Source organism: Mirounga angustirostris, unplaced genomic scaffold (genome assembly GCF_029215605.1).
Source record: "Mirounga angustirostris isolate CCGP_5_RB_7025 unplaced genomic scaffold, mMirAng1.0.hap1 SCAF_12, whole genome shotgun sequence".
Lineage (NCBI taxonomy): Eukaryota > Metazoa > Chordata > Mammalia > Carnivora > Phocidae > Mirounga > Mirounga angustirostris.
In genome coordinates, this window is record NW_026991720.1 from 70,068,238 (window position 1) to 70,094,308 (window position 26,071).

Genomic DNA, 26,071 nt, shown 5'->3' on the forward strand with positions numbered 1-26,071 from the left:
ATTGCAATTCTAGTAAAAGATCTGGTGGTGGTGAAGGCTGAAATTAAAATGGTTAGATTCTCTTCATTGAGTAAAGTTTTATTCAGGCTGTTCTGCTTTATAGGGCTGACACACCAAAGGCCCCTAAAAATGCAACTTTTCCCAGTTGCTTAAATCCACTATTAGAAAACAATGTCCACTATGTCAATGAGTAATCCTTAGATAAGAATTTGTTGTTACTGACTTCTGAATTTAGCACCAATAGCACATTTCTATCGTTATTCGATCCCCTTCTTACATAATGAGAAGAGCAGAATGCATTGTTTCATTTCCTTATGTCTACCAAGAATTGAAGATTTGCATTTGTTGTCTGCATTTAACTGAATGAAACGTGATTTCCCCCTCCACAATTTTGTGTTAGCCTTATTTTTTATTTGATTCTACTAAATATATGTCTTTTAGAGTAAAAGCAACATGATGACCTCTAGCTCTTTTTGAACTAGGTGAAGTAAAAAATATAAACCACCACTTCCATGGGGTTGATTGTACTATTTTCCCCAATTATCTCCACCCACTCCCCTTCCCTGTAAGAAGATTATGCATCCTTGTCCAATGCCCTGAACTTGTAGTGCCCTCCTGGGGCAGAAACATATTTCTCTCTCCAATAGTTAAGCCTGACTTGCCATGGCCAGGGACGTATGGCGGAGGAAGTCAGGGTGCCACATCAGAGCGGAAGCCTTAAGAGTCATTACATGGTTCAGCTCTTGCTCTTTTCCCCATGTTCCAAACTGGTGCTATTTTTTCAGCCTGCATCTCAGAATGACACATGGAACAGAAGAAGTAAGGTGATCAGGAGCCATTATGCATCATGTAAACTTTTGTGGTTGAAAGTCACTCATCGGGGGGCCTGGGTGGCTCAGTTGGTTAAGCAACTACCTTCAGCTCAGGTCATGATCCCAGGGTCCTGGGATCGAGCCCTGCATGGGGCTCCCTGCTCCTTCCTCTCCCTCTGCCTGCCACTCCCCACTGCTTGTGCTCTCTCTGTCAAATACATAAATAAAATCTTTAAAAAAAAAAAAAAAAGCCACTCATGTGTTACAGTGGTTTGTTCCTTCAACATAACCAGGCAAAAGATGAATTCATTAAACTACATCTCAAGCAGCATGTTCAGAAACCAAAAACTACATTGAGTCCAAAAGGCTGAGGAGGATGACCAGGATTTTGGAATATTTATCAGTGAGAACCGCATGAGGAAAATGAGCACACTCACCCTGAAGAATGAACTGGGGGAGCATAAGGGAAGAAGGACAGTATAACTACCACCCACACCTGAAAAGTCATCACAGGGAAGAGTAGGAGAAAAAAGTATAGATTTACTCTTTTTGCTTTTAAAGGTGTAACTGAGACCAACAGAATTACAGAGAAAAAGAAATTCTGGTTTATCATAAGGAGGAGATTTCTACCAATTAAATCAGTCTAATAGTAGAATGAGTAGTCTTACAAAATAATAATGTATCCACGGACTGCAAGACATGAAACAAAGGCTAGCTGGCCACTACAACTTGGGGGCATTAGATAAAGAAATTCTAGTTTTACAGGCATTTATAGCAGGTGAGCTCTCAGAACCCTTCCAGTTTCCGTTCTATAAATTCCACAGAGTAACTAGAAAAGCTAATTTCCCTGGCAATGATCAGCCAAAAAACACTTTTTAGAATCTGTCATTTTTCTGTGTGTCATGAAAATATGTACTTTTCCTTTTCCTGCCAACTCATTACTTCTTTTCCACCATTTTTCCTAAAGAAAGTGGGACTTCTAAGAAACATTTTTGTCTGCTTTACCCTATTCATTAACAAAATTTAGGATTATCTTCAAGAACACAGACCATTTTATCAGAGCCAAGAGTAATCAAACTAGAGAGCAGGACGTTATCATCTCCTTATAAACAGAACACGGAGATTTTTTTTTTTTATAGAACACATTACAATTCCTGACTGGAATAGATGACTTAATTAATTTGAGAAGATATCTCTATAACTTATTTGTCAAATGTACAGACTTGTGAGATATAAAGGTTAAGATGGCATATAAAATGCTGAAATACTGACATTAAAAATTCCACATCATCTTCAAACCTAAGTATTTTAAATGGCATTTCTTCATGTTATTTGCCTTCTACAAAATCATCAATAAAGGTCTTATCTGTAATAAGAACAACTCTTCCTATGGTGTGAACATTCAGCTTATAGAACTCTTGTGTCTGAAAATACCAGAGAATCACTATTCACTCTGCCTATTTGACAGGAAGATTGTGAAGATCAATGAAACAATTAAGCACAAAATATTGTGTAAACGTAAAACGGGTACTATCATCATCCTACATATACCTCCAACTCACATAGAGAATTTTTCATTACATTTCAATTAATTGAAATATTTTAGAAAAAGTAGAAGACATAAATACTAAGTAGTTAACCAAAAAAGAAAAACTAACATTGTTAGTATTATACTATTTGAACAATTATGATGAAAAAGCACTGACATATGACAATATTAAAACCTTCCTTATGGTGGGCACTGCAGTGTACTATGAAAACCCCAATAAAGTAACAAAAGTAGACTAATTTAACTAATAGTGTTTTTTTTTTTTAAAAGGTGGCTACTTACCAACAAGTCTTATTACATTCAATGTTGTATTTGTTAAGATGGGTGCATTCACTTTATTTAGACTATAATCTGACTTCTTCCTGCTTTTTAGAGTTTCTCTAGAAACGCTTAATATGGAAAAACAAAACAGAGTTGCAATTAGGGTTGTCAACTAGTAAATCAGTAAGTTATTCCAATTAGGATCTATCTTTCATTCACTAATTAGTTACTGAAACTGTTACCGTGTGTTAGGTGGGGATATAGAAATGATCCTCCTGTCCTTATAGAGCTTACAGCCCAGAGGGGAAGAGAAATTCGTAAGTAAAGAAATAAAGTACCATACTGTATTTCTTTGATTCTAAGACATTCATTATCAACCATTAAAAGAAGCTATATCACTTAAAAAAAAAATAAAAAACAAAAAACAGATGTTCCAGGGAAATTATATATCAAATGTACCAAGTATCCTGATTTCAGACTTATAAATATGAAAAAATACCCTCCTTAGAATCTAAATCTAATATCTAAAGTATAGGGGAAGATGATAGAGTCTGGGGTTGGGGGCGACACCAGGTTCAAAGAAAAAATTGAAGTTATATGGTAAGTACACAAAAAAAGGGGATAATATGTAATAAGGTCAGAGGTAGGAGAAGTGAGTGTGCTCAGAGAAGCACAAAGAATTCACATGGAGAATGAGTGGGTTGAGGGAAAAGTGACACGAAAAGAGGTAAAGAAAGGCCAGATCACTGAAGGCAATCAAATCTAAAGAGTATGAACCTAACCCTGAATGCAAATTTTAACCAGGAAAATGACATGAACAAATTTTTATGTAAGAAAAAAAAAATCAAAATTTGTATCCAAGAGGGATTAGGACGGGGCAAAACTAGAGACAGAAAGCCAAGGTAAGAGGGCTGAGCCAATAATCTGGCACAGAGAGGATTTTTGCATGAACCTGGATGGTAGCAGTGAAATACAAGAAATTTTGATAAATTCAAGAGATACTCTGAAGTTGGAATTGATACTAATTGACTGCATGCAGTTTGTAGTTTATATTATTCATAGTTCTTAGCGGTAAGTTAGGACAGTTTAGGAGGGTAACTGTCTGTATAACATTACCAAAAATGCAAATATATACACATATATTGGCAGACACTATCCTACACGTTCATTTCAATTAGAGCTTTTCTTTCAGCCAAAATATACCCAAAATATCCAATGAAGAAGTCCAACAAAAACAGTTCTATTCTGTTCATAATGGACCATAGATGGATTTAAACATCACACATACATGAAAACCAATGGAAACAATTTTTCCTAGTTCATATATCTACAATCACATGAGCTGCTCATTTTTGAAGAGAGAGATTATATCAATCAGGGTTTCAAATTAATTAGGTACTAACTAGGTACTTTGGGGGCAAAATATACTTAAATCTATCATTAAAATTTAAGTATATTTATGGTCACTAAATGTCTGATACTTAGTCATGAAATTAACTCACTTGCATATAAGAATCAGGCCCATTTAACAGGGAGAAGGTGACAAAAAATTCTTATGTAATTATCATAGTTTTTGAAGAGGACAGTTTATCACAGAAATAAAAGAACGAAGGAAACTTAACAGAAGGCCCAAATAGTGAATGTAATTGACCCTGGAAAGATGAGTGGAGACTTTCTGTATTTACTAGATTGAGGCAGGAATTCCACATGCAAGACAAATAACTACTTTCCTCCTTGAGGTTTTCTAACCTACGTGAAGCAGGAATTGCCTCTAAAGGCAGTACTGATTTTATAAATCAGAAGTTTGTTTTTCTGCAAAAACCACTGCTCTCTAAATTAAGAGCTCTTTGATTATGCCCAATATCAAAAAACTATATTTTCAACCTTTCAGCAATTTAAAACATATTGACTTGTCACATGACATCAAAAGCTACCGAAATATTTAATTTTTTTTCCCTAACATTTAAAGGAAATCCTTTATTTAAATGCATAACATAAAATGTGAAATACCATACAACCTAAGAACAATTACCTTTTCACAGGCGCATCACCTGTTTGCTCATCCACATAATCTCGTTTCAGTTCCTCAGGAACATCACTGTCACTGTCATACTCCTGATAGGCACTTTTTTCTTGTTCATCAGATTCATACTGAAGAAAACACAGTATATTCAACAATGAGTATGAAAAGCCAACATTTCTTGGAGTCTTTCAACACAATAAGAGTATCCAATTTTTAAGAAGTAGTTTAGGGAAGAAAGTTCTTAATAACTCATCTCTAATTTTGCCATCAAGAATATTAACTTTCCATTTTCTTCTTCTTCACCCATCTTAACCATCAAAAGAAAAAAAGGAAAATAAAATACATTTTATGCCTACAAAAGCTCCTAAATGTCTCCCCCAAAAATCAAATCTCCATATAAAGAAAACAAACAAACAAACAAACACAAACATCATGCTAGGCCTTTAGGAGAGGAAAAGAGTGTACATTTGACCAAAAAACAACAACAACAAGAACAAAACCTCTTCTCTTCCTCCACGTGGTTTCATCATACTTACTTCCATTTTGCTAATTCACTATAAAGAGGCTGAGTATACAATTCTGGCACCGTGGAAATGTTAATTCAGTGTAATAAACTCTAACAACACACATGCTAATGTCCTAATTCATTATGATGAGATTTAATTCCAAGGGACCCTTAGAAAATTACACTGAGCACGGAGGGACTACTGAGAGCAAGGACGAAAATGGCGGATTTCCTCCTGAGAGGAAGGGTGACTTCCTAACACTGTCATCGTCTTTATGGCAACATGGCCCCATGACAGCATGGGGGGACAGTGGAGTCCATGCACAGGAAAGAAAGCGGCAGCAGCATTATCGCTTAATATTATAAATTAATATGATTAAATCATGGCTAACATTTCTTGTGTTAAGTGCTAAGTGCTTTCATAAATTGTCTCACTGAATCTTCAGAACAATTCTATAACAAAGTTTATCCCCATATGCCAGTTGAGATGAGTATGAGGACAACATGAAAAGAAGTTGGTCCCCTAATTCAAAAACCATTTTTTGAGAGCTTAAAGCAGTGTGATAGGTCATAGTAAGATGTGGACCCTGACTCTGGAAAGATTAGATCACACATTAATAACTACAAATGAGCATTCCAGGCATTCTCATCCACCTGTACACACTGTGATCCTAATAACCTTCAGAAAGGGGATCCACACACACCATGCTCTCCTGGCTATAACAAAAAGCTTCACAATTCCACAGTACAAGAGATCATCATTTTTGAGGATTCTGTATTTTTGCAAATTTCCGTACTTGCTAAATTTTATTTGTAACCCCAACATTAATACTTTGTGACACTTCCACAGTCAATCATGGATATGTACAGAGTATGCAGAAACTTTTGAGTTATCCAACATGCACGTTCCTAGCTGAGTGCAAACAAGGTGCAGTGAATAAACTATACTCCTATGTGATCCAGTAATCTAGTAAGAACATGCAGCAATCTAGTAAGAGCACAAAGTAAAAATAAGGGCAAAATGTATTTTTCAAAAGGACTCTTCAACAAAGCATGCTGCAAAGCCATTACTGTACAAGTGGTATCACAGGTAGATAAGCATACAGGTAGGAAGGTGGGTGGTAAATGGATAAATAAATCTAGCTCATTACCTTGCTCCCTGGGTAGAACACTTTTCAATAAGAAAATCTCACTTATGTTCCACATTAGGTTTTAAAAACACTACATACCCCATTAGAAGCCAGGACATCTTCTGTTTCTTCATCTTTGCGGTTGGCCTGGATTTCAAATGGATTCCCATCACTACAGTACTGCTCAAACAAGGTCACTGTTTTTGAGGATGTTGAGGCTGGCTGCTTACTAGGTGAAACTGATGGGGAACGAGACTGTTCCATGAATTTAAATTCCTAGACATTAAAAAAAGGAACCAGATACCTTTTAACAACAATAATAAAATTCAAGTACATAACATATTCCATCAATATAAATGTTGAGTTAGTGGAAAAAAAATAATCCTGATTCATCAGGTTATTCACTTTTAAATCTTGGAAGTTGTCTGAAAGCACAAACTTGAAAATATGTGCTCAAAGGTTTGCCTAAAGACAACTCAGTTACCGATATCACTTTAAAAAGTGTTATCTGCATCAAGCTACTTTTGGCTTAGTTTACAGAACTGTACAGAAAATTTTTGAAAATAAATTTGAATTCTAAAAATTTTAGCATAGCAGCAAAGACCTAGTAGAATATGATTTTAAGCAATAAAAAGGCCACAATAAAAATTAATCATTGTTAATAATTAATTATATGTTTATACCATTTAAGGTACTGTATTCTGTAAAAACACATTAGAATCTTTGTTATATTGATGTCTATAAACTTTCATTTCTTTTTCTTCATACACCTAGAAGTAGACAACACAAATACACATGCTAAAGTCAAATGATATGTCTTCCAGACCTAAGGTTTGCCATTAACCCATTAACTTCCCATATAATGTTGGAAATGTCTCTGTGCCTCAATTTCGACATCAATAAAATGAGAAAGTCAACCCCCAGTACAAGAACCACAATGCTAAAACTAAAGAGCTGTTCCCAGATGAGGAAACCAAAGTAGTCCAGAGGGATTCAGTGCCAAGTTCAAGACCACAGCGCTTATTAGTGGAAGAGATGGAATAATCTCTAAAGTTCCTTTGAGGGGCACCTGGGTGGCTCAATCAGTTAAGAATCTACCTTCAGCTCAGGTCACAATCTCAGGGTCCTGGGCTCGAGCCCCACATTGGGCTCCCTGCTCAGCGGGGAGCCTGCTTCTCCCTCTCCCTCTGCCTGCAGCTCCCCCTGCTTGTTCTCTCTCTGTCAAATAAATAAATAAAATCTTAAAAAAAAAAAGAAGTTCCTTTGAATTACAAAACTCTTGATGATTTTTCATAAAAATCTGGTACACATTTTTCTTATACCTTTTAGTCTTTTTAATGTTAATCCCAAATTTAAAATCTTTCCTATTCAAAGATAATATTAAAAATTACATATGTTTAAGTTTCAAATGATGTGTTTATTTTCTTTCTAAACTGCAGTTACACATTAAATCAGATCCATCATAATGCTCAAAAATTATGCCATTATTTTATAATTCTAAACAGGGGGTGACTCTAATTTAATGAGATGATTTTTTTTTAAACCGAATCTACAGGAACACAGGTGTCAAGAGAACACTATCTCAGTTGTGAATAGTTTTCAAAGTAACTACTTTTTTAAATTGTTGTTAGAACACTTAACATGAGATCTACCCTCTTTTTTTTTTTTAAAGACTTTATCCACCCATTTGACAGAGACACAGCAAGAGAGGGAACACAAGCAGGGGAGGTACGAGAGGGAGAAGCAGGCCTCCTGCCGAGCAAGGAGCCCGATGCGGGGCTCGATCCCAGGACCCTGGGATTGTGACCTGAGCCAAAGACAGATGCTTAATGACTGAGCCACCCAGGCGCCCCTACCCTCTTAAAAAAAAAAAAAAAAAAAAAAAAAGATTTTATTTTTAAGTAATTTCCACATCCAATATGGGGCTGGAACCCACAACCCCGAGATCAAGAGTTGCCTAATCCACTGACTGAGCTAGCCAGGTGCCCGAAGATCTATCTACTCTCTTAAAAAAATGTTAAGTGCATAATATGGTATTGTTAACTATAGGCAAAATCTTGTAAAACTCAAGGTAACTGCTTTAAAGGAGATAATGCTTACTTGGATGGAAATATTTCAAATGTATCTTGTAAAAAACTGTTTGATAATTATACCAAGTATATGTGTTCATACATACAGACATAATTTGATGGTTAAATAAAAATTCAAGTAAAATTATTTAAATAGGGATTCTAAAATCAATGTTAGAATTCTAAATAATGTCAAGGAATCATCTTATTTAAGAATTCTAAAATAATGTTGGGGCGTCTGCGTGGCGCAACTGGTTGAGCATAAGACTCTTGGTTTCAGCTCAGATCGTGATCTCCAGGTTGTGAGATTGAGCCCTGCGTCAGGTTCCAAGTTCAGTGTGGAGTCTGCTTGAGTTTCTCCTTCTCCCTCTGCCTCTCCACCCACCCCTCAGCCCCCGTGCACCCTAGCTCTCTCTAAAATAAATAAACCTTAAAAAAAAAGAATTCTATATCAGACAAATTAGATTTTAAACCAAAGACTATAATAAGAGATGAGGAAAGACACTATATCATACTTAAAGGGTCTATCCAACAAGAAGATCTAACAACTGTAAATATCTATGCCCCTAACATGGGAGCAGCCAATTATATAAGGCAATTAATAACAAAAGCAAAGAAACACATCAACAACAATACAATAATAGTAGGGGACTTTAACACCCCCCTCACTGATATGGACAGATCATCTAAGCAAAAGATCAACAAGGAAATAAAGACTTTAAATGACACACTGGACCAAACAGATTTCACAGATATATTCAGAACATTCCATCCCAAAGCAACAGAATACACATTCTTCTCTAGTGCCCATGGAACATTCTCCAGAAGAGATCACATCCTAGGTCACAAATCAGGTCTCAACTGGTACCAAAGATTGGGATCATTCCCTGCCTATTTCTGGACCATAATGCTTTGGAACTGAACTCAATCACAAGAGGAAAGTCAGAAAGAACTCAAATACATGGAGGCTAAAGAGCATCCTACTAAAGAATGAATGGATCAATCAGGAAATTAAAGAAGAATTGAAAAAATTCATGGAAACCAATGAAAATGAAAACACAACTGTTCAAAATCTTTGGGATGCAGCAAAGGCAGTCCTAAGAGGAAAGTATATAGCAATACAAGCCTTCCTCAAGAAACAAGAAAGGTCTCAAATACACAACCTAACCCTACACCTAAAGGAGCTGGAGAAAGAACAGCAAATAAAGCATAACCCCAGCAGGAGAAGAGAAATGATAAAGAACAGAGCAGAAATCAATGAAATAGAAACCAAAAGAACAGTAGAACAGATCAACGAAACTAGGAGCTGGTTCTTTGAAAGAATTAATAAGATTGATAAATCCCTGGCCAGACTTATCAAAAAGAAAAGAGAAATGACCCAAATAAATAAAATCATGAATGAAAGAGGAGAGATCACAACCAACACCAAAGAAATACAAACAATTATAAGAACATATTATGAACAACTCTATGCCAGCAAATTAGATAATCTGGAAGAAATGGATGCATTCCTAGAGATGTATAAGCTAACAAAACGGAACCAGGAAGAAATAGAAAACCTGAACAGACCTATAACCACTAAGGAAATTGAAGCAGTCATCAAAAATCTCCCAACAAACAAAAGCACAGGGCCAGATGGCTTCCCAAGGGAATTCTACCAAACATTTCAAGAAGAATTAATACCTATTCTTCTGAAACTGTTCCAAAAAATAGAAATGGAAGGAAAACTTCCAAACTCGTTTTATGAGGCCACCATTACCTTGATCCCAAAACCAGACAAAGACCCTATCAAAAAGGAGAATTACAGACCAATATCCTTGATGAACATGGATGCAAAAATTCTCACCAAAATACTAGCCAATAGGATCCAACAGTACATTAAAAGGATTATTCACCACAACCAAGTGGGATTTATCCCTGGGCTGAAAGGTTGGTTCAACAACCACAAATCAATCAATGTGACACAATACATTAATAAAAGAACGAACAAGAACCATATGATCCTCTCAATAGATGCAGAAAAAGCATTTGACAAAGTACAGTATCCTTTCTTGATCAAAACTCTTCAGAGTATAGGGATAGAGGGTACATACCTCAATATCATAAAAGCCATCTATGAAAAACCTACAGCAAGTATCATTCTCAATGGGGAAAAACTGAGAGCTTTCCCCCTAAGGTCAGGAACGCGGCAGGGATGTCCACTATCACCACTGCTATTCATCATAGTACTAGAAGTCCTAGCCACAGCAATCAGACAACAAAAAGAAATAAGAGGCATCCTAATCGGCAAAGAAGAAGTCAAACTCGCACTCTCTGCAGATGATATGATACTTTATGTGGAAAACCCAAAAGACTCCACCCCAAAACTGCTAGAACTCATACAGGAATTCAGTCAAGTGGCAGGATATAAAATCAATGCACAGAAATCAGTGGCATTCCTATACCAACAATAAGACAGAAGAAAGAGAAATTAAGGAGTCGATCCCATTTACAACTGCACCCAAAACCATAGGATACCTAGAAATAAATCTAACCAAAGAGGCAAAGAATCTGTACTCAGAAAACTATAAAGTACTCATGAAAGAAATTGAGGAAGATACAAAGAAATGGAAAAACGTTCCATGCTCATGGATTGGAAGAACAAATATTGTGAAGATGTCAATGCTACCTAGAGCAATCTACACATTTAATGCAATCCCTATCAAAATACCATCCACTTTTTTCAAAGAAAGGGAACAAATAATCCTAAAATTTGTATGGAACCAGAAAAGACCCCACATAGCCAGAGGAATGTTGAAAAAGAAAAGCAAAGCCGGTGGCATCACAATTCTGGACTTCAAGCTCTATTACAAAGCTGTCATCATCAAGACAGTATGGTACTGGCACAAAAACAGACACATAGATCAGTGGAACAGAACAGAGAGCCCAAAAATGGACCCTCAACTCTACAGTCAACTAATCTTCGACAAAGCAGGAAAGAATGTCCAATGGAAAAAAGACAGTCTCTTCAACAAATGGTGTTGGGAAAACTGGACAGCCGCATGCAGAAGAATGAAACTGGACCATTTCCTTACACCACACACAAAAATAGACTCCAAATGGTTGAAAGACCTAAATGTGAGACAGGAGTCCATCAAAATCCTAAAGGAGAACACAGGCAGCAACCTCTTCGACCTCAGCCACAGCAACTTCTTCCTAGAAACATTGCCAAAGACAAGGGAAGCAAGGGCAAAAATGAACTATTGGGACTTCATCAAGATAAAAAGCTTTTGTACAGCAAAAGAAACAGACAACAAAACCAAAAGACAACCGACAGAATGGGAGGAGATATTTGCAAATGACGTATCAGATAAAGGGTTAGTATTCAAAATCTATAAAGAACTTATCAAACTCAACACCCAAAGAACAAATGATCCAATCAAGAAATGGGCAGAAGACACGAACAGACATTTTTTCCGAAGAAGGCATCCAAATGGCCAACAGACACATAAAAAAGTGCTCAACATCGCTCAGCATCAGGGAAATCCAAATCAAAACCTCAATGAGATACCACCTCACACCAGTCAGAATGGCTAAAATTAACAAGTCAGGAAACGACAGATGTTGGCGGGGATGTGGAGAAAGGGGAAGCCTCCTACACTGTTGGTGGGAATGCAAGCTGGTGCAGCCACCCCGGAAAACAGTATGGAGGTTCCTCAAAAAGTTGAAAATAGAGCTACCATATGATCCAGCAATTGCACTACTGGGTATTTACCCCAAAGATACAAATGGAGTGATCCGAAGGGGTACGTGCACCCCAATGTTTATAGCAGCAATGTCCACAATAGCCAAACGGTGGAAAGAGCCAAGATGTCCATTGACAGATGAATGGATAAAGAAGATGTGGTATATATATACAATGGAATATTATGCAGCCATTAAAAGGAATGAAATCTTGCCATTTGCAATGACATGGATGGAACTGGAGGGTGTTATGCTGAGCGAAATAAGTCAATCAGAAAAAGACATGTATCATATGATCTCACTGATATGAGGAATTCTTAATCTCAGGAAACAAACTGAGGGTTGCTGGAGTGGTGGGGGGTGAGAGGGATGGGGTGACTGGGTGATAGACATGGGAGGTTATGTGCTATGGTGAGCGCTGTGAATTGTGTAAGACTGTTGAATCACAGACCTATACCTCTGAAACAAATAATACATTGTATGTTTAAAAAAAAAAAATAGTAGGAAGGGAAAAATGAAGGGGGGGAACGGAGGGGGAGATGAACCATGAGAGACTATGGACTCTGAGAAACTGAGGGTTCTAGAGGGGAAGGGGTAGGGGGATGGGTTGGCCTGGTGATGGGTACTAAAGAGGGTACGTACTGAATGGAGCACTGGGTGTTATATGCAAACAGTGAATCATGGAACACTACATCAAAAACTAATGATGTATGGTGATTAACATAATATAATAAAAAAAATTCTAAAACCATGTTAAAATCATTGTTAATTTTGCTGTCTCTAAAGCATTTATTAATCGACATGTTTCACCGTATTTAATATTTCCACATTAGGAAAGGAATATGATAGAACTGGATAAGTAAGCTATTATACAATATAAGCATAAAGACTATCCCTATTAAAAGCTTTTAATCATGTATTCTTTACATTTATCTAGAATAAGAAAATTGCTTCTAGCAAGCCATTCCTTCCAAAGGCAAAATCTGAACATACCAGACCTTCTATACAGGGACCTATGTTTATACACTGTATTTTGACATTTGGTATTTGTAGGACACAATCTGTCACACAAGGAATATTTATCTACAGTGTGTTTCAACCAAGGGAAAACAAATCAGTTAATATTTTCACAGATTACATATTCTGTGAGGATTCAAGGAATTAGTTAACTAATAAAAATTAGTTAAGAGTATTTCTTGTAAATGCCTCTTTTATTTTGGAGGCATTGTCTGACTACAGGTACATTTATGAGGTGCAACATAAATTAAGAGCCTTTTAGTTCCTTTAAGAAATGACAAAGAAACAAGAAATCACAAGCATTCTGTGCATATAAGTTTTTTCATTAAAGACCATCAAAATACAACTGATTAATTTTCTGCAAAATTTAAATAAAGCAGATCTCTTTCTGAAATCAAAAGAAAAAGATTAGGCAAAAGAGTTTTCCTAAAGTATATAAACTGAATTTGTAAAAAGAGACAGATTTTGACATCCATAAAAGGATCACTCTTATAAAAGAGGCTGGCTATTACTTTTAAGCAAGGAAGGAAAGATGCTATTCTTTAATTTAATGATTTTATAAATGATTTTTTAATATGTTTTTTTTTAAAACAACTAAATAAAAGACAGACTCATTTGTTCCTAAGAGACACTTACATGAAGTTGCAAGATGCTGAAATTTGACTTCACAGGACAAAGCTCCCATGTCTCATTCTCTAGAAACATTCTCAGTTCATCAAGCCGTGTTCTTAAAAAAATAAGACAAACACTCCAGAAAGTTAGAGGAAAAGTACACTGCACACAAGAATTAAGAAAATAAAATAGAATTATAGAATTATCATCATAATCATAATCAACTTGGAGAATCTATCAAAGCAACACAGCAAACACAAACATGTGTTTACTAAACTCACAATATCTCTACTATATTACAAAATATATAAATATAAATATATTACAAAATAATGAATGTACAGGAAATGATATTTTTATTAAGGGATGAAACTAAAAGCTACTCCCCAACTCACATACTTAAAATATCCCTAGCTAATCATATATCAATGCCAAAAAACAGAGAAATAATTTACAAAGTTTATGAGATCATTAATACTAATAAATGCTTTATGCTAAATAGCAAAGATCTTAATCATACTTACTAAGCCACAAGATCAAGATAATTATCGCTCTCCAAATATATTTAGCTCAGGGCCTCTCTCTACACAGCACTTACAAATTAAATTACCAAGTACGGCACTTACAGAGCCAGCACCGCACTAATCACTTACATCACACTGATCTCTTCTTTCCTTTCTAATGCTATTGTGGTTTACTGTCTCTCCTGAATAATCAGTACATTACACAGGCAGTTCCAGAAAAGTAACTACTTCCTTCCAGTTGACCCAGGAAATAAAGGGCCAGTGCCTACCCTACTTTTCCCCTTCTTCTAACAGCTTCATTGTTATTACTAACCTGCTAAAAACAAAATCTAGATTTTTTTTTAATTCACATTTCTAAAGTAAAGAGGCAATAAATGGGTATATCTGTAAAAACAAAAGCTGCTCCAAATATTAGAATTAACAGAAGGCGACTTTAAGATAACTATTATAATTAATAAAAGAGAAAAAAGATGTATAAAATGAAGAGAAAGAAGTTCAAAGAATTGCAATAATAAAAACAAACAAAAACAGAATCATATTCTGTAACTGAAAAATACAATTACCTTAAATTAAAAATTGGTTAAGCAGATGACAGGATTAATGAACTCAAACACAGATCAATAGAAACTATTCAGACTGAAGCACGAATTGGAAACAAAAATGGATGCAACAGAAAAGATCATAAAAGATACATGAGACACAGTCAAAACATCTAGTATGCATGCAACTGAATGGAGAAGATGGAATGAACGTAAGCAGTTTTGAAGAGGTAATGGTTGAGAGTATTCCAAAAGTGATTATGCGCAAATCTCACATCATATACAAAAATTAACTAAAAGGGACCACAGACCTAATAGAAGAACTAAAACTGTAAAAGTTTACAACTCTTACAATTCAACAATAAAGACAACACAACTGAAAAATGGGCAAAGGTTTTAAACAGACATTTTTGCAAAGATATACAAATGACCAATAAGCATATAAAAAGATGCTGAATATCATTAGTCATTAGGAAATGTAGGTCAAAAACATAATGAGACATCACTTCATACCCACAAGGATAGCTATAATCAGAGACAGACCGTAACAGGTGTCAATAAGGATTTGGAGAAATTAAGAGTCCTTATATAATGCTGATGAAAATTTGAAATGATAGAACCACTTTGGAAAACAGTTTGGTAGTTCCTCAAATTGTTAAACATAGAATTACCACTTAACCCAGCAATTCCACTTTGTATTGGTTTCCTGTGGCTGCTATAACAAACCACCAGAAACAGAGTGACTTAAAACAACAGAAATTTATTCTCTTATAGTTCTGGAGGCCAGAGTCTGAAACCAGTACCACTAGGTTGAAAGCAAGCTGTCAGCAGGGCTACACCCTCTGCAGACCTCTGCACATCATCTACCAATCTGTTCCTTGCCTCTTTCAGCTTATGGCGGTTACCACCATTCTGTGGCTTGTGGCCTCAGCACTCCAATCTCTGCCAGTCTTCACATTACTTTCTCCTGTGTGTGTCTTTTCCTCTGTGGCTGTGTCAAATCTCCCTGCCTGTGTTAAAGCATGAGAAAATTCTATGTGCCATTATTGGCTTTTAAGATGGAAATGGTCATGCTCAAGGACTGGAGAGAAGCTTCTAGAAGCTGAGAATGTTCCCAAGCTGACAGCCACCATGAAAATAGGGATCTCAGTCCTAAAACCACAAGAAACTGAATTCTGCCAACATCCTGAATGTGCTCAGATGTGGATTCCTCCCCAAAGCCTTCAGATCAGAGCCCAGCCCTGCTGATCCTCTGATTTGGGCCCTGTGAGATACGTAAAAGTTGAGCACCTAGACAAGCTGATCCAGACTTCTAACCTCAGGACGGTGGCATAATAAATGGATGTTGTTTTAAGCTGTTAAGCTCATATCAATTTATTACATAATAATGATAAAAGGTACCAACTCACAGATAAAAGCAGCTTAGTGAACCCTCTGTATAAAGAGTATACAGGAAACAAGATAGAAAGTAAATGATAAAAACATGTAAAAACACTAAAAGGATAAGAAAAAATAAATGCAGTTACAAAGTTAGTTCTTGCACTATTCTGGAAGTATACTAACCTACGGTCAACTATAACAGAACAGGAGTGCATATTGAAAAGACAGTAACCACTACAAGAATCTATTTTTAAAAAGCTAACTGAGAAACAAAATAGTATTAAAATATATGCATGATCAATCCAAAAGAAAGGAAGACAATATATAAATAGAAAAAGAATAACACTTTTAGAAATAAAACAGCAATATGATGGATTTAAACCCAACTATACCAATAAATACATTAAATAGAAATAGAACAAAAACCAGTTCAAACAAAATACAAAAAATCATCAGACTGGATTTAAAAACAACAACGAAACAAGATAATCTATATGTTTTTTACAAGAGACACACTTTAAATATAAGGCCATAATTAGATTGAAAGTAAAAATTACACACAAGCATGATTTCTTACAATTATGAAATAGGGTGGAATTTTTTTATCAAAATTTTTTTCTTCATCTGTGGGATTTTAATTAATTTTAAATATTTAGCCAATGTATGGGATTTTTCCTATATTCTGTTAATTAGCAAATTAAATTTTAAATATTTAGCCAACTTTGTTCTCCTATAATATTACCTGTTTGTGATGTCATTATCCATTTTAGATATCACTGAATGTAATTTGCTAATATTTGTTAACAATTTTTACATCTATATTCTTATGAGCCCTATAAATTTTCTTTTTTGTAATGTCTTTGTTATGTTTTGGTATCAGTGTTATGCTGGCTTCATAAAATAAGTTACAAAGCATTCCCTCTTTCTCTAGTCTCTGAAAGAGCTAGTGTTGACATTTCCTCCTTAAATGTTGGGTAGAATTTACCAGGGAAGGCAGCAGGCCTAGAGACGGAAATGAAAAATACAGATTCGGGCGCCTGGGTGGCTCAGTTGGTTAAGCGACTGCCTTCGGCTCAGGTCATGATCCTGGAGTCCCGGGATCGAGTCCCGCATTGGGCTCCCTGCTCAGCAAGGAGCCTGCTTCTCCCTCTGACCCTCCCCCCTCTCATGTGCTCTCTCTCTCTCTAATTCTGTCTCAAAAAAAAAAAAAAAAAAATACAGATTCAATTTCTTTAAGAGACACAGGTCTATCAGATATTCTGTATTTTATTTTGTCAGCTTATTAAGTTTGGTTTTATGAGAAATTTGTTCAATTCATCTACATTGTCAATTTTATTAGCATAAAGTTGTTCCTATCATTTTATTATGTATCTATATCACTACACATTTACTGTATTCTTTTTTAAATTGAAGTATAGTTGACACACTATTACATTTTTAATGTCTAAGATCTATAGATCAACTCCTGCTAATATTAGTAATTTGTGTTGTTGTTGTTTTTGCTCAGTGTTACTAGTAGTTTTATAGAATTCTATTATACATTTGCTTTCTGTTTCATTGATTCCTACTCTATAATCTTCCTCCCTCTGTTTCCTTTTGTTTAATTTGCTGTCATTTTTGTAACTTCTTGAAATGGAAGGTTAGGGCACTTAATTTTCAAACTTTCTTCTTTTCCAAAAAATACACTTACAGCTAGAAATTCTCCTCTCTGCTTTGGATCCCGTAATTTTGATGCCATGGTTTTATTATTATTTATTTAAAAAGATTTTCTAACTCCCAATATGATTTCTTCTTTGACCACTGGAAATAGGTTGTTTAATTTCCAAAAACTGGTGCGTTTTCTTGTTGTCTCTCATTTATTTCTAGTTTAACTTCACTGTGGTCAGACAATGTAAGCTCTATGATTTCAATCCTTTGGCATTTTTATTTTATTATTATTTTTAAAGATTTTATTTATTTATTTGACAGAGAGGTAGAGAGAGAGCACAAGTAGGCAGAGCAGCAGACAGAGGGAGAGGGAGAAGCAGGCTCCCCGCTGAGCAGGGAGCCCTATGCAGGGCTCAATCCCAGGACCCTGGGATCATGACCTGAGCCGAAGGCAGACGCTTAACTGACTGAGCACCCAGGTGCCCCAATCCTTTGACATTTTTAAAGAACTTGCTTTATGGCACAGTGGATAATCAATTTTGATAAACTTCCTGTGTGCTCTTGAAAAAAATATGTACTCTGCAACTGTTGTGTGGGTCTCTCTCTCATACACGCAGACACACACACATACACACACACACAAAAGGCAAATGTTATTAAATATGTTAGTCGAACACATTATCTTCAGTGATTTTTTTTCTGCTTCCGTTATCATTCACTAAAAGTGGCATACAAAAAAATTCAATGATTATAGAACTATTTCTCCTTTTAGTCTGAACATTTTGCTTTATATGTTTTGGAGTTACATCAGTTGAGGCATACAAATTTAGGATTGTTGTATCTTCCTAATGAACACTTTCTTATCATTATAAAAGTATTCTCTTTATTTTTAGCAATACTTCTTGACTTAAAGTATACTTTGTCTCTTAGAAATTTCTCTAATCTGACATAAAGTATCTATAAAAGTCTACCACAAATATCATACCTAATGACAAAGCACTGCACAATAAAGATACCCTTGTCACCACGTCTATTCAAAATTGTATCAGAGGTCCTAACCAGTATAAAGATTAGAAATGAATATATAAAACCATCATTATTCACAAATGGCATAAATGTATACATAGAAAATTCAAAAGAATCTCCCAACTATTAGGTCTAATAAAATGCTTTAGGGCGCCTGGGTGGCTCAGTTGGTTAAGCGACTGCCTTCTGCTCAGGTCATGATCCTGGAGTCCCGGGATCGAGTCCCGCATCGGGCTCCCTGCTCGGCAGGGAGTCTGCTTCTCCCTCTGACCCTCCCCCCTCTCATGTGCTCTCTCTCATTCTCTCTCTCTCAAATAAATAAATAAAATCTTTAAAAAAAAAAAATTTAATAAAATGCTTTAACCACCAGATCACAGGAATTTCAGGTCAACATACTAAATCAACTTAAATATGTATATGTATGTATGTGTATGTAAGTATGTGTATGTGCAAGAAACAACTGGAAACTTTAAATAAAAAGCAAAACAATTCAGAATGGCATAAAAAAATATTTATATGCTATAATGCTAAAAACAGGCAAGACTAATCAATAGTGATATAAGCCAAAATAGCAGTTATCTCTAAGGATGAATTTTGAATGAGAAAGGACACAAGAGATCCTTCCAGGGTAGTGGAAAAATTCTGTATCTTAACCTGGGTGGCTTATGTGGTATACAGATATGTAAAAATTGATGGAGTTGTACATTAAGACGTGTATACTTTTATATTACACTTTATTTTTTTCAAAAAAAAAAACCTTAATAATCCTCTTATTCCCCTAACTAAACTGTCTGCAATAAAGGCAGGCTTGTTTTAACAATACAGCCACAGAGGGCCTTAGGCAACATCAATCCACTTGTGAAGGGTCACAAGGTCACAACTAGTAGACAGCAGAGGGGCCCTGATTTCCAAATCTTTCTTTTCATTGCACCACTGTTGAAAAAACATAGTCAAAGGCAAAAATCTACTTATTTTGTGACTGTGAATGATAAATTCATTAATATTATCCAAATTGATTCATTAAAGCCACGGAAAACTTCCTTTACATCTCTGCCCAAGAACATTTTTACACAAGTTGGAAGGTTTGCATTTTACTTTTTTCTTCTATTTGACTCTACTAATACACATAAAGAATAACAGTTACGATGAAAAAGCAGTGAGTTCATAAATTACAAACTGCAATCAGATGCTGAATAACAGAAATGAATGCTGACCTATTATGTGAAAAGCAATCGTAATTATTACTGTTTAAGCAGTTCAGGTGCCCCTCTGTCTTTAAGAAACAAGATATAAATAGTATACAAAGAATCTCCTGTGGAGTACAAAAGAATAGGTACAATTCAAATAAAATCTAAAAGATTTTAAAGGGCAAATATAGTAAAGAAGACAATAACCAATCTTAGAGGCATCTCAAATATGCTGACCTACTAATTAAAGGGAAAAAAAATCCACGAATTGGAACTGTGTGAAATCCAGATCTTTTAACTAACCTGATAAAAGACTTGATGCAATAAAAGGCAGGTTCCAAAAACAAACACTTCAAGGAAGGTAAAGATTCCACTACAAGCCGGCCACATTTAAAGAGAAGGAACTTGATGCTCAGAGAAATTAGAAAACCAAATTACAGAGGTGGTAAAGCTAGTAAGTAGTACAGAGGTAGGAATCCAAGTCCACTGATAACACCACGCTTTCCCAAACATTTTATCAGCAGGAAGAAAACTGGAAATCAATAACAACAGTATAAATTAAGAGGAGTTTAAGAGTGGTCTACCCACTATTATTATATACTATGGCAGAGGGAGTTAGTCTGACATCAGATAGATACCATGAAGACTTTGTTCTCATTTTAACTCCAAAATTCAAGCCCTATTGTATAGTTTAGAAATGTAAATGTTTTTACTTTTAAATAATCTAATTTACAGTATTTTAAATATTAAAGATAATTTACTGGTACCATTATCACCAAGTCCAAGAACATTTGTTTTCTAAAAATATTTCTCCTATTTTCCCAAGGAATATAGCAAAGAGAGTTGCAACAATTACCTCCTATCCCACACACATTCTCTCATACAACATGACCTTACCACTCCCCCATCAAATTTCCCTCCTCTTAAATCTGGGTAGCCTCATGACATGTTTGTATTCAATGGAATACGGTGGAAGGACTGCATGACTTCTATGCCTACATCAGAAAAAGCCTTGAAGCTTCTGCCTGGGTCTTTTGGAAAACTAGTGCTGTGGGAAGCCAGGTGCCATATAAGGGAAGTCCCACCACCCTGAGATCATCATAGTGGAAAGGCCACATGCAGGCACTATGGCTAACAAACTCAACTGTGTACATCCTTCTAGCCATCTCCACCAAGGTGCGAGCAAAGCCATCCTGGATTCTCTAGACAAACCCTACCATCAGCTGAGTACCACTCAGTCACCTCAGCCAATCCTCTAAGGAGCAGAAGATTCATTCAGTTCATTTCTTCGTAAATTCCCGACTCACAGATTACATGAAATAATCATAAAATGATGGTGGTTTTAAACCCTTAAGTTTCAGGATAGTTTGTTATACAACAATAGTAGTTAAAATGTAAGTTGGACACTTATAAATTTAAACCTTTATATTTGTTAAGATTGTTTCCTTAAAAAAAAATCTGAGATCTATCATAAAAAAACTAAAACTATTGATCACTTATTTACTGCCCTCTCTGAAACCTTAACCAAAAGCGCTTATTTGGCAGAGAATATATGGGGGGAGAAAAAGCAAGTGAGTTCTACAAGATATAAAGCCCAGTACTCAAAAAAACAAAAAAGATTAAATCACTTGGTCCAGGCAGAAAACAAAGAGAAGTATATGGATAATAAACTTGATCCTAGAAACACACATTTTGAAGATACTTAAAAAAATAAACTTTTCTTACTCAGGCAATGGGAAAGTTTTTCTCCCTAAAAGGATAGGTGACCTCTCCCCTCTTCTAACACCAATCGCTGTACCTTCAGGATCCTCGAAAATATTTTATAAGATTCGATCATTAGAGTAATTACAAATTAAAGTGCACTTGTTAAATAGAATGTTCTGGCAATTACACTACATAATTTCTATGTCATTACTGTTTAAATCAGATAATTTGTGCTTCTGGGACTTCTGTAACATCTGGCAGAAGAATGACAGCGTTGGATGTATACAAACTTAGCACTGAACATAAAGGAATTTGGGGGAATAAAACCTATATTTTTGTAAGATAAGAATTCACATTGATAGAGACTGTGTTCCCTCAGTCTAATGTAATTTTGCCCTGGAAAAAGATAATGGCATACAGACTTTTATACAACTACCACAAGCAACATGAATATACTTTATATAAATAGATGTTCCACCCAAAGGTAAATGCTTCTATTTTCACCTTATTATGCCGACATCTCTAAACCAATAGCCTAAGCAGACTCTAAGTCAGAATAATTTGGTCTAAGAATTTCTTGATTCTCAGGAGCTCTATTTGGCAGTAGAGGACCATGAAACGATTGTAAGCATATTTTAACACTTTTATTACAAAACTAAAACCCACTTGATCTATAGTTCACCATGTTTCATACTGCTTTTAAATATTTATGTAGTATGATCTGGTGAAGAAGATACTAAATTGGAATTTAACAGATTTAGATTCATCACTAGCTAATGTAATGACTTTCGTCAATTCAGTATCATGTACATTGGCATCATTTCTAAACCACCTGTTAAGTTTATCTTGCTTATAAAGAAAAAGATTTACTTCAGAACACATTAATGGTTGGCATTAACTTTACCAAATGATTTTTATTATAATTTTCCAAATGGCAGCTGTTGGACAGATAGTGGCCATAGCCAGTATATAAGCTGGGGATAGAGAAGAATACTTTTAGAAAAGTTAAATCTTTACTTTTTAACCTATTCCAATATTCCAATATACAACACAGCAAGAAAAAAAAGGCAAGATCTATAGGCAACACTTATGGAGACTTTTTCATCTAGCCACCCCATTTTGCAGTTGATAGAACCCATCAGCCAGAGTTAAATGATTTGTTCAGTGTCAGAGAGCTGGCAAGCACCAAAAGTGGAATAAGAACCCAACTCTACTATCTCCCGGTCCAGCTCTCCTTCTAAAAGTACCGTACAGCCTTTTCAATGGGAAACAAATTTCACATATATTTCTAAGAGAAGTCCATTAAAATGTTGAGTGTTTTGGAAACAGTTAATAATTCATTTCTAGTCTCTAATTTCATCAAGGTAAACTTTGGTGAGGAATCTCCATCATGGTCATAGTCTAGAAATGCCCAGACCTGGCTGCCATAATGACAGATACCTTATGACAATAAGTAAAGTAGAATGCAGAATGGAGACCATTAAATAAATCAGGGTTGTTTTTTTCATCACACATGTTGTGCAGTCACTAGGAACACAAAAGGTCTCCCAGTTGTCTTACTGACTTCGGTGAACTCCAATAGTAAGTAATCTTTGGGAAATGGACATCTGTCATGCTTTCATTCTGACAGGTAAGTGAGGCTTCTGGCTCCTTCATAGTTCCTTATCCTTTCCCATTTATGATTTAAAAACTCCTCCTTTTGTACAGCAATGTGTACAAGCCAGGCTATCTTTTCAGCAGAGCTTAAATTTTAACAGGAAAAAATATATATACAAATAAAGGCAGTGTTTAGGGTTTCATGCTCTCCCCTTACTACTGTTTTCCTGAGGTTTAATCAATAAAAAAAATTTTTTTTTAAATCTTCTAAACATTCTTTTCAATTCAACTACAAAGCCCAAAGGCTCTGCTTTGGTACAGGATCAAATTTAAATCTCTTTCAAAACATATTTAATAGTTTACAATAACAAAGAACACTTGTACTTAAATATATTTAATAATTAATTAATCATTGGTTTGATGTCCAATAATCTCTCTTCTGACATGGCACCTATCACTCTGACCAGGTATTGACTCTGAGCAAGCAGAATTAAACATACATACATACATACATACATACATACATACATAAAAAAAATAAAAATCATTGAGACAGGAAAAAAAAACAATAAAATAAAATAAAATCGGGGTGCCTGGGTGGCTCAGTCATTAAGCGTCTGCCTTCAGCTTGGGTCATGATCCCAGGGTCCTGGGATCGAGCCCAGCATCGGGCTCCCTGCTCAGTGGGAAGCCTGCTCATCCCTCTCACACTCTCCCTGCTTGTGTTCCCTCTCTCGCTGTGTCTCTCTCTGTCAAATAAATAAATAAAATCTTTAAAAATAAATAAATAAAATAAAATGTTTAAAAAATAAAAATAATAATAAATAAAAATAAATAAAATAAAATAAAATCCGTACTTTCTCTGGCACCAAATAACAATAAAATCAAAACATAATTCTAAAAAATAAAAATGTAGAATAAAAAGTAAGATACAACAATTCAACTGATAAAATATATATAAGGAATACAGTACAGTCTCCACCTTATATCAGGAAAGGTCTAATAAATAGCTCTCTCAATTTAATGCTGCTTTAAGCATACAATCACATTGCTAATTAAACACTCCCATCTTCCTCCATTCCCAAAACCATTCCTAATCACACTTTCTAAAGTCAGTAGTGACTGTTTTGCAATGTAATACATAATTTTGACTTTGTAGCTAGATTCTGAATATCATGTCTTCTTCTTTAGAACCTTCTTACTCTTAAAAGGTAGATGCTTTCAAGTAACCCCTCCCTGAGTGCTGCCTCTAGTGATCTAACTCCCTCACTAGCTCACACCATATATGCAGATACAGGATAGTGGCCAAATTCTTTCGGTGAACTCCAATAGAATAATCATCTTTCACCCATAAAGAAATTGGTTCAATATGTAGTTCAACATTTTAAGCCTCTCAGGACAATCTATCAAAATTTACAATAAATAAGGAATGAGAATATTTTATGATATTTTTGGCAAAAAAAAGTCCTTAACCATCGCAAAAAGAACTACAAAGGAATTCTTTCAAATTCAAAAGTAATTGTTTTAGGGGCTCCTGGGTAGCTCAGTTGGTTAAGTGACTGTCTTCAGCTCAGGTCATGATCCCAGGGTTCTGGGATCGAGTCCCCAATGGGACTCCCTGCCCAGCAGGGAGCCTGCTTCTCCCTCTCTCTCTGCTGCTCCCCCTGCTGTGCTCTCTCACTCTCTCTCTGTCAAATAAAATCTTAAAAAAAAAAAAAAAAGTAATTGTTTTAAACCAATTAATGCTATAAGGTTTAAGCATTAGACAAAGTATTCTCATTACCTAAATAAGTCTATTCATATTTTATTACAGTTCTTACCTATGGTAGTTCTTAAAATAGTTGACACTCTGTTTTCTAATGGACTCTTGCAAAACTTCAGATTTGCTACCACAAAATTCTTCTCCAACTTGCATTAACCTAGTTGGATAAAAAGATTTATACAAATTTCAGCAACATTCTTATTACAGAACAAAAGTAGTCCAGGTCATCTTTCTTCAAAGATAACACACCATAAAAATGGATGTTTGAAGAAATTCTAAAGTTCACAAATTCAATATGGCTTACAGACATCCAAAGGGCAGAAATATTTAAACACACTCACACACACCCAGCAGAAATTAGATTATGAATGTTCAATTGTCTTCATTTCCATGAAAAAGTTATATATAACTCACTGATTCATGATTTCTTTGATTATCATCGTTGAATGACTCAAGCTAAAGAATAAAACAAGATCTCACACAGTACCTGCTGATTATATCCAAAACAAAGATGAAATCATCATATTTAAATATAGACAAATCTGTTCCAAGCAAGTAGGTTTTTACTTTTAGCTGAACATCCTGCAAAACAAAACAAAAAAATATTTCAAATGAACCCAAAATATAGAATATAAGCTCCCAGAACCATTTATTCTATAGCTACACATTGAAAGAGATAGGAATACATTCTTTTTTTTTTTTTTTAAAGATTTATTTATTTGACAGAGGGAGACACAGCGAGAGAGGGAACACAAGCAGGGGGAGTGGGAGAGGGAGAAGCAGGCTTCCCGCCAAGCAGGGAGACTGATGTGGGGCTCGATCCCAGGACCCTGGGATCATGACCTGAGCTGAATGCAGACGCTTAACGACTGAGCCACCCAGGCGCCCAACAGGAATACATTCTTAAGAATATATATTTAGGCCAATAATCAATATTCTTACAGTGATATCACTGAAACAATTCCATAAACATCAGATATAAAAATAATAATGATGACAATCATC

The 26,071-nt window shown here is 35.4% G+C and overlaps 1 protein-coding gene across 4 annotated transcripts in view; it reads right to left on the reverse strand.

Annotated features, from left to right (window-relative positions):
* Positions 1-26,071, reverse strand: part of VPS50 (VPS50 subunit of EARP/GARPII complex) — a 130,158-nt gene that overhangs the window by 36,405 nt on the left and 67,682 nt on the right. For 2 of the 4 annotated variants that reach the window (XM_045864693.3, XM_064575263.1), the window contains 6 exons: positions 25,554-25,648; positions 25,125-25,223; positions 13,726-13,816; positions 6,380-6,556; positions 4,655-4,773; positions 2,644-2,750 (listed from right to left, as the gene is read on the reverse strand). In XM_045864693.3, the coding sequence (XP_045720649.1) occupies positions 2,644-2,750; positions 4,655-4,773; positions 6,380-6,556; positions 13,726-13,816; positions 25,125-25,223; positions 25,554-25,648 (688 nt within the window). Of the gene's footprint in view, positions 1-2,643; positions 2,751-4,654; positions 4,774-6,379; positions 6,557-13,725; positions 13,817-25,124; positions 25,224-25,553; positions 25,649-26,071 lie in introns of those variants that run through there. The other 2 variants (XM_064575264.1, XM_045864694.3) reach the window with 2 other exon arrangements.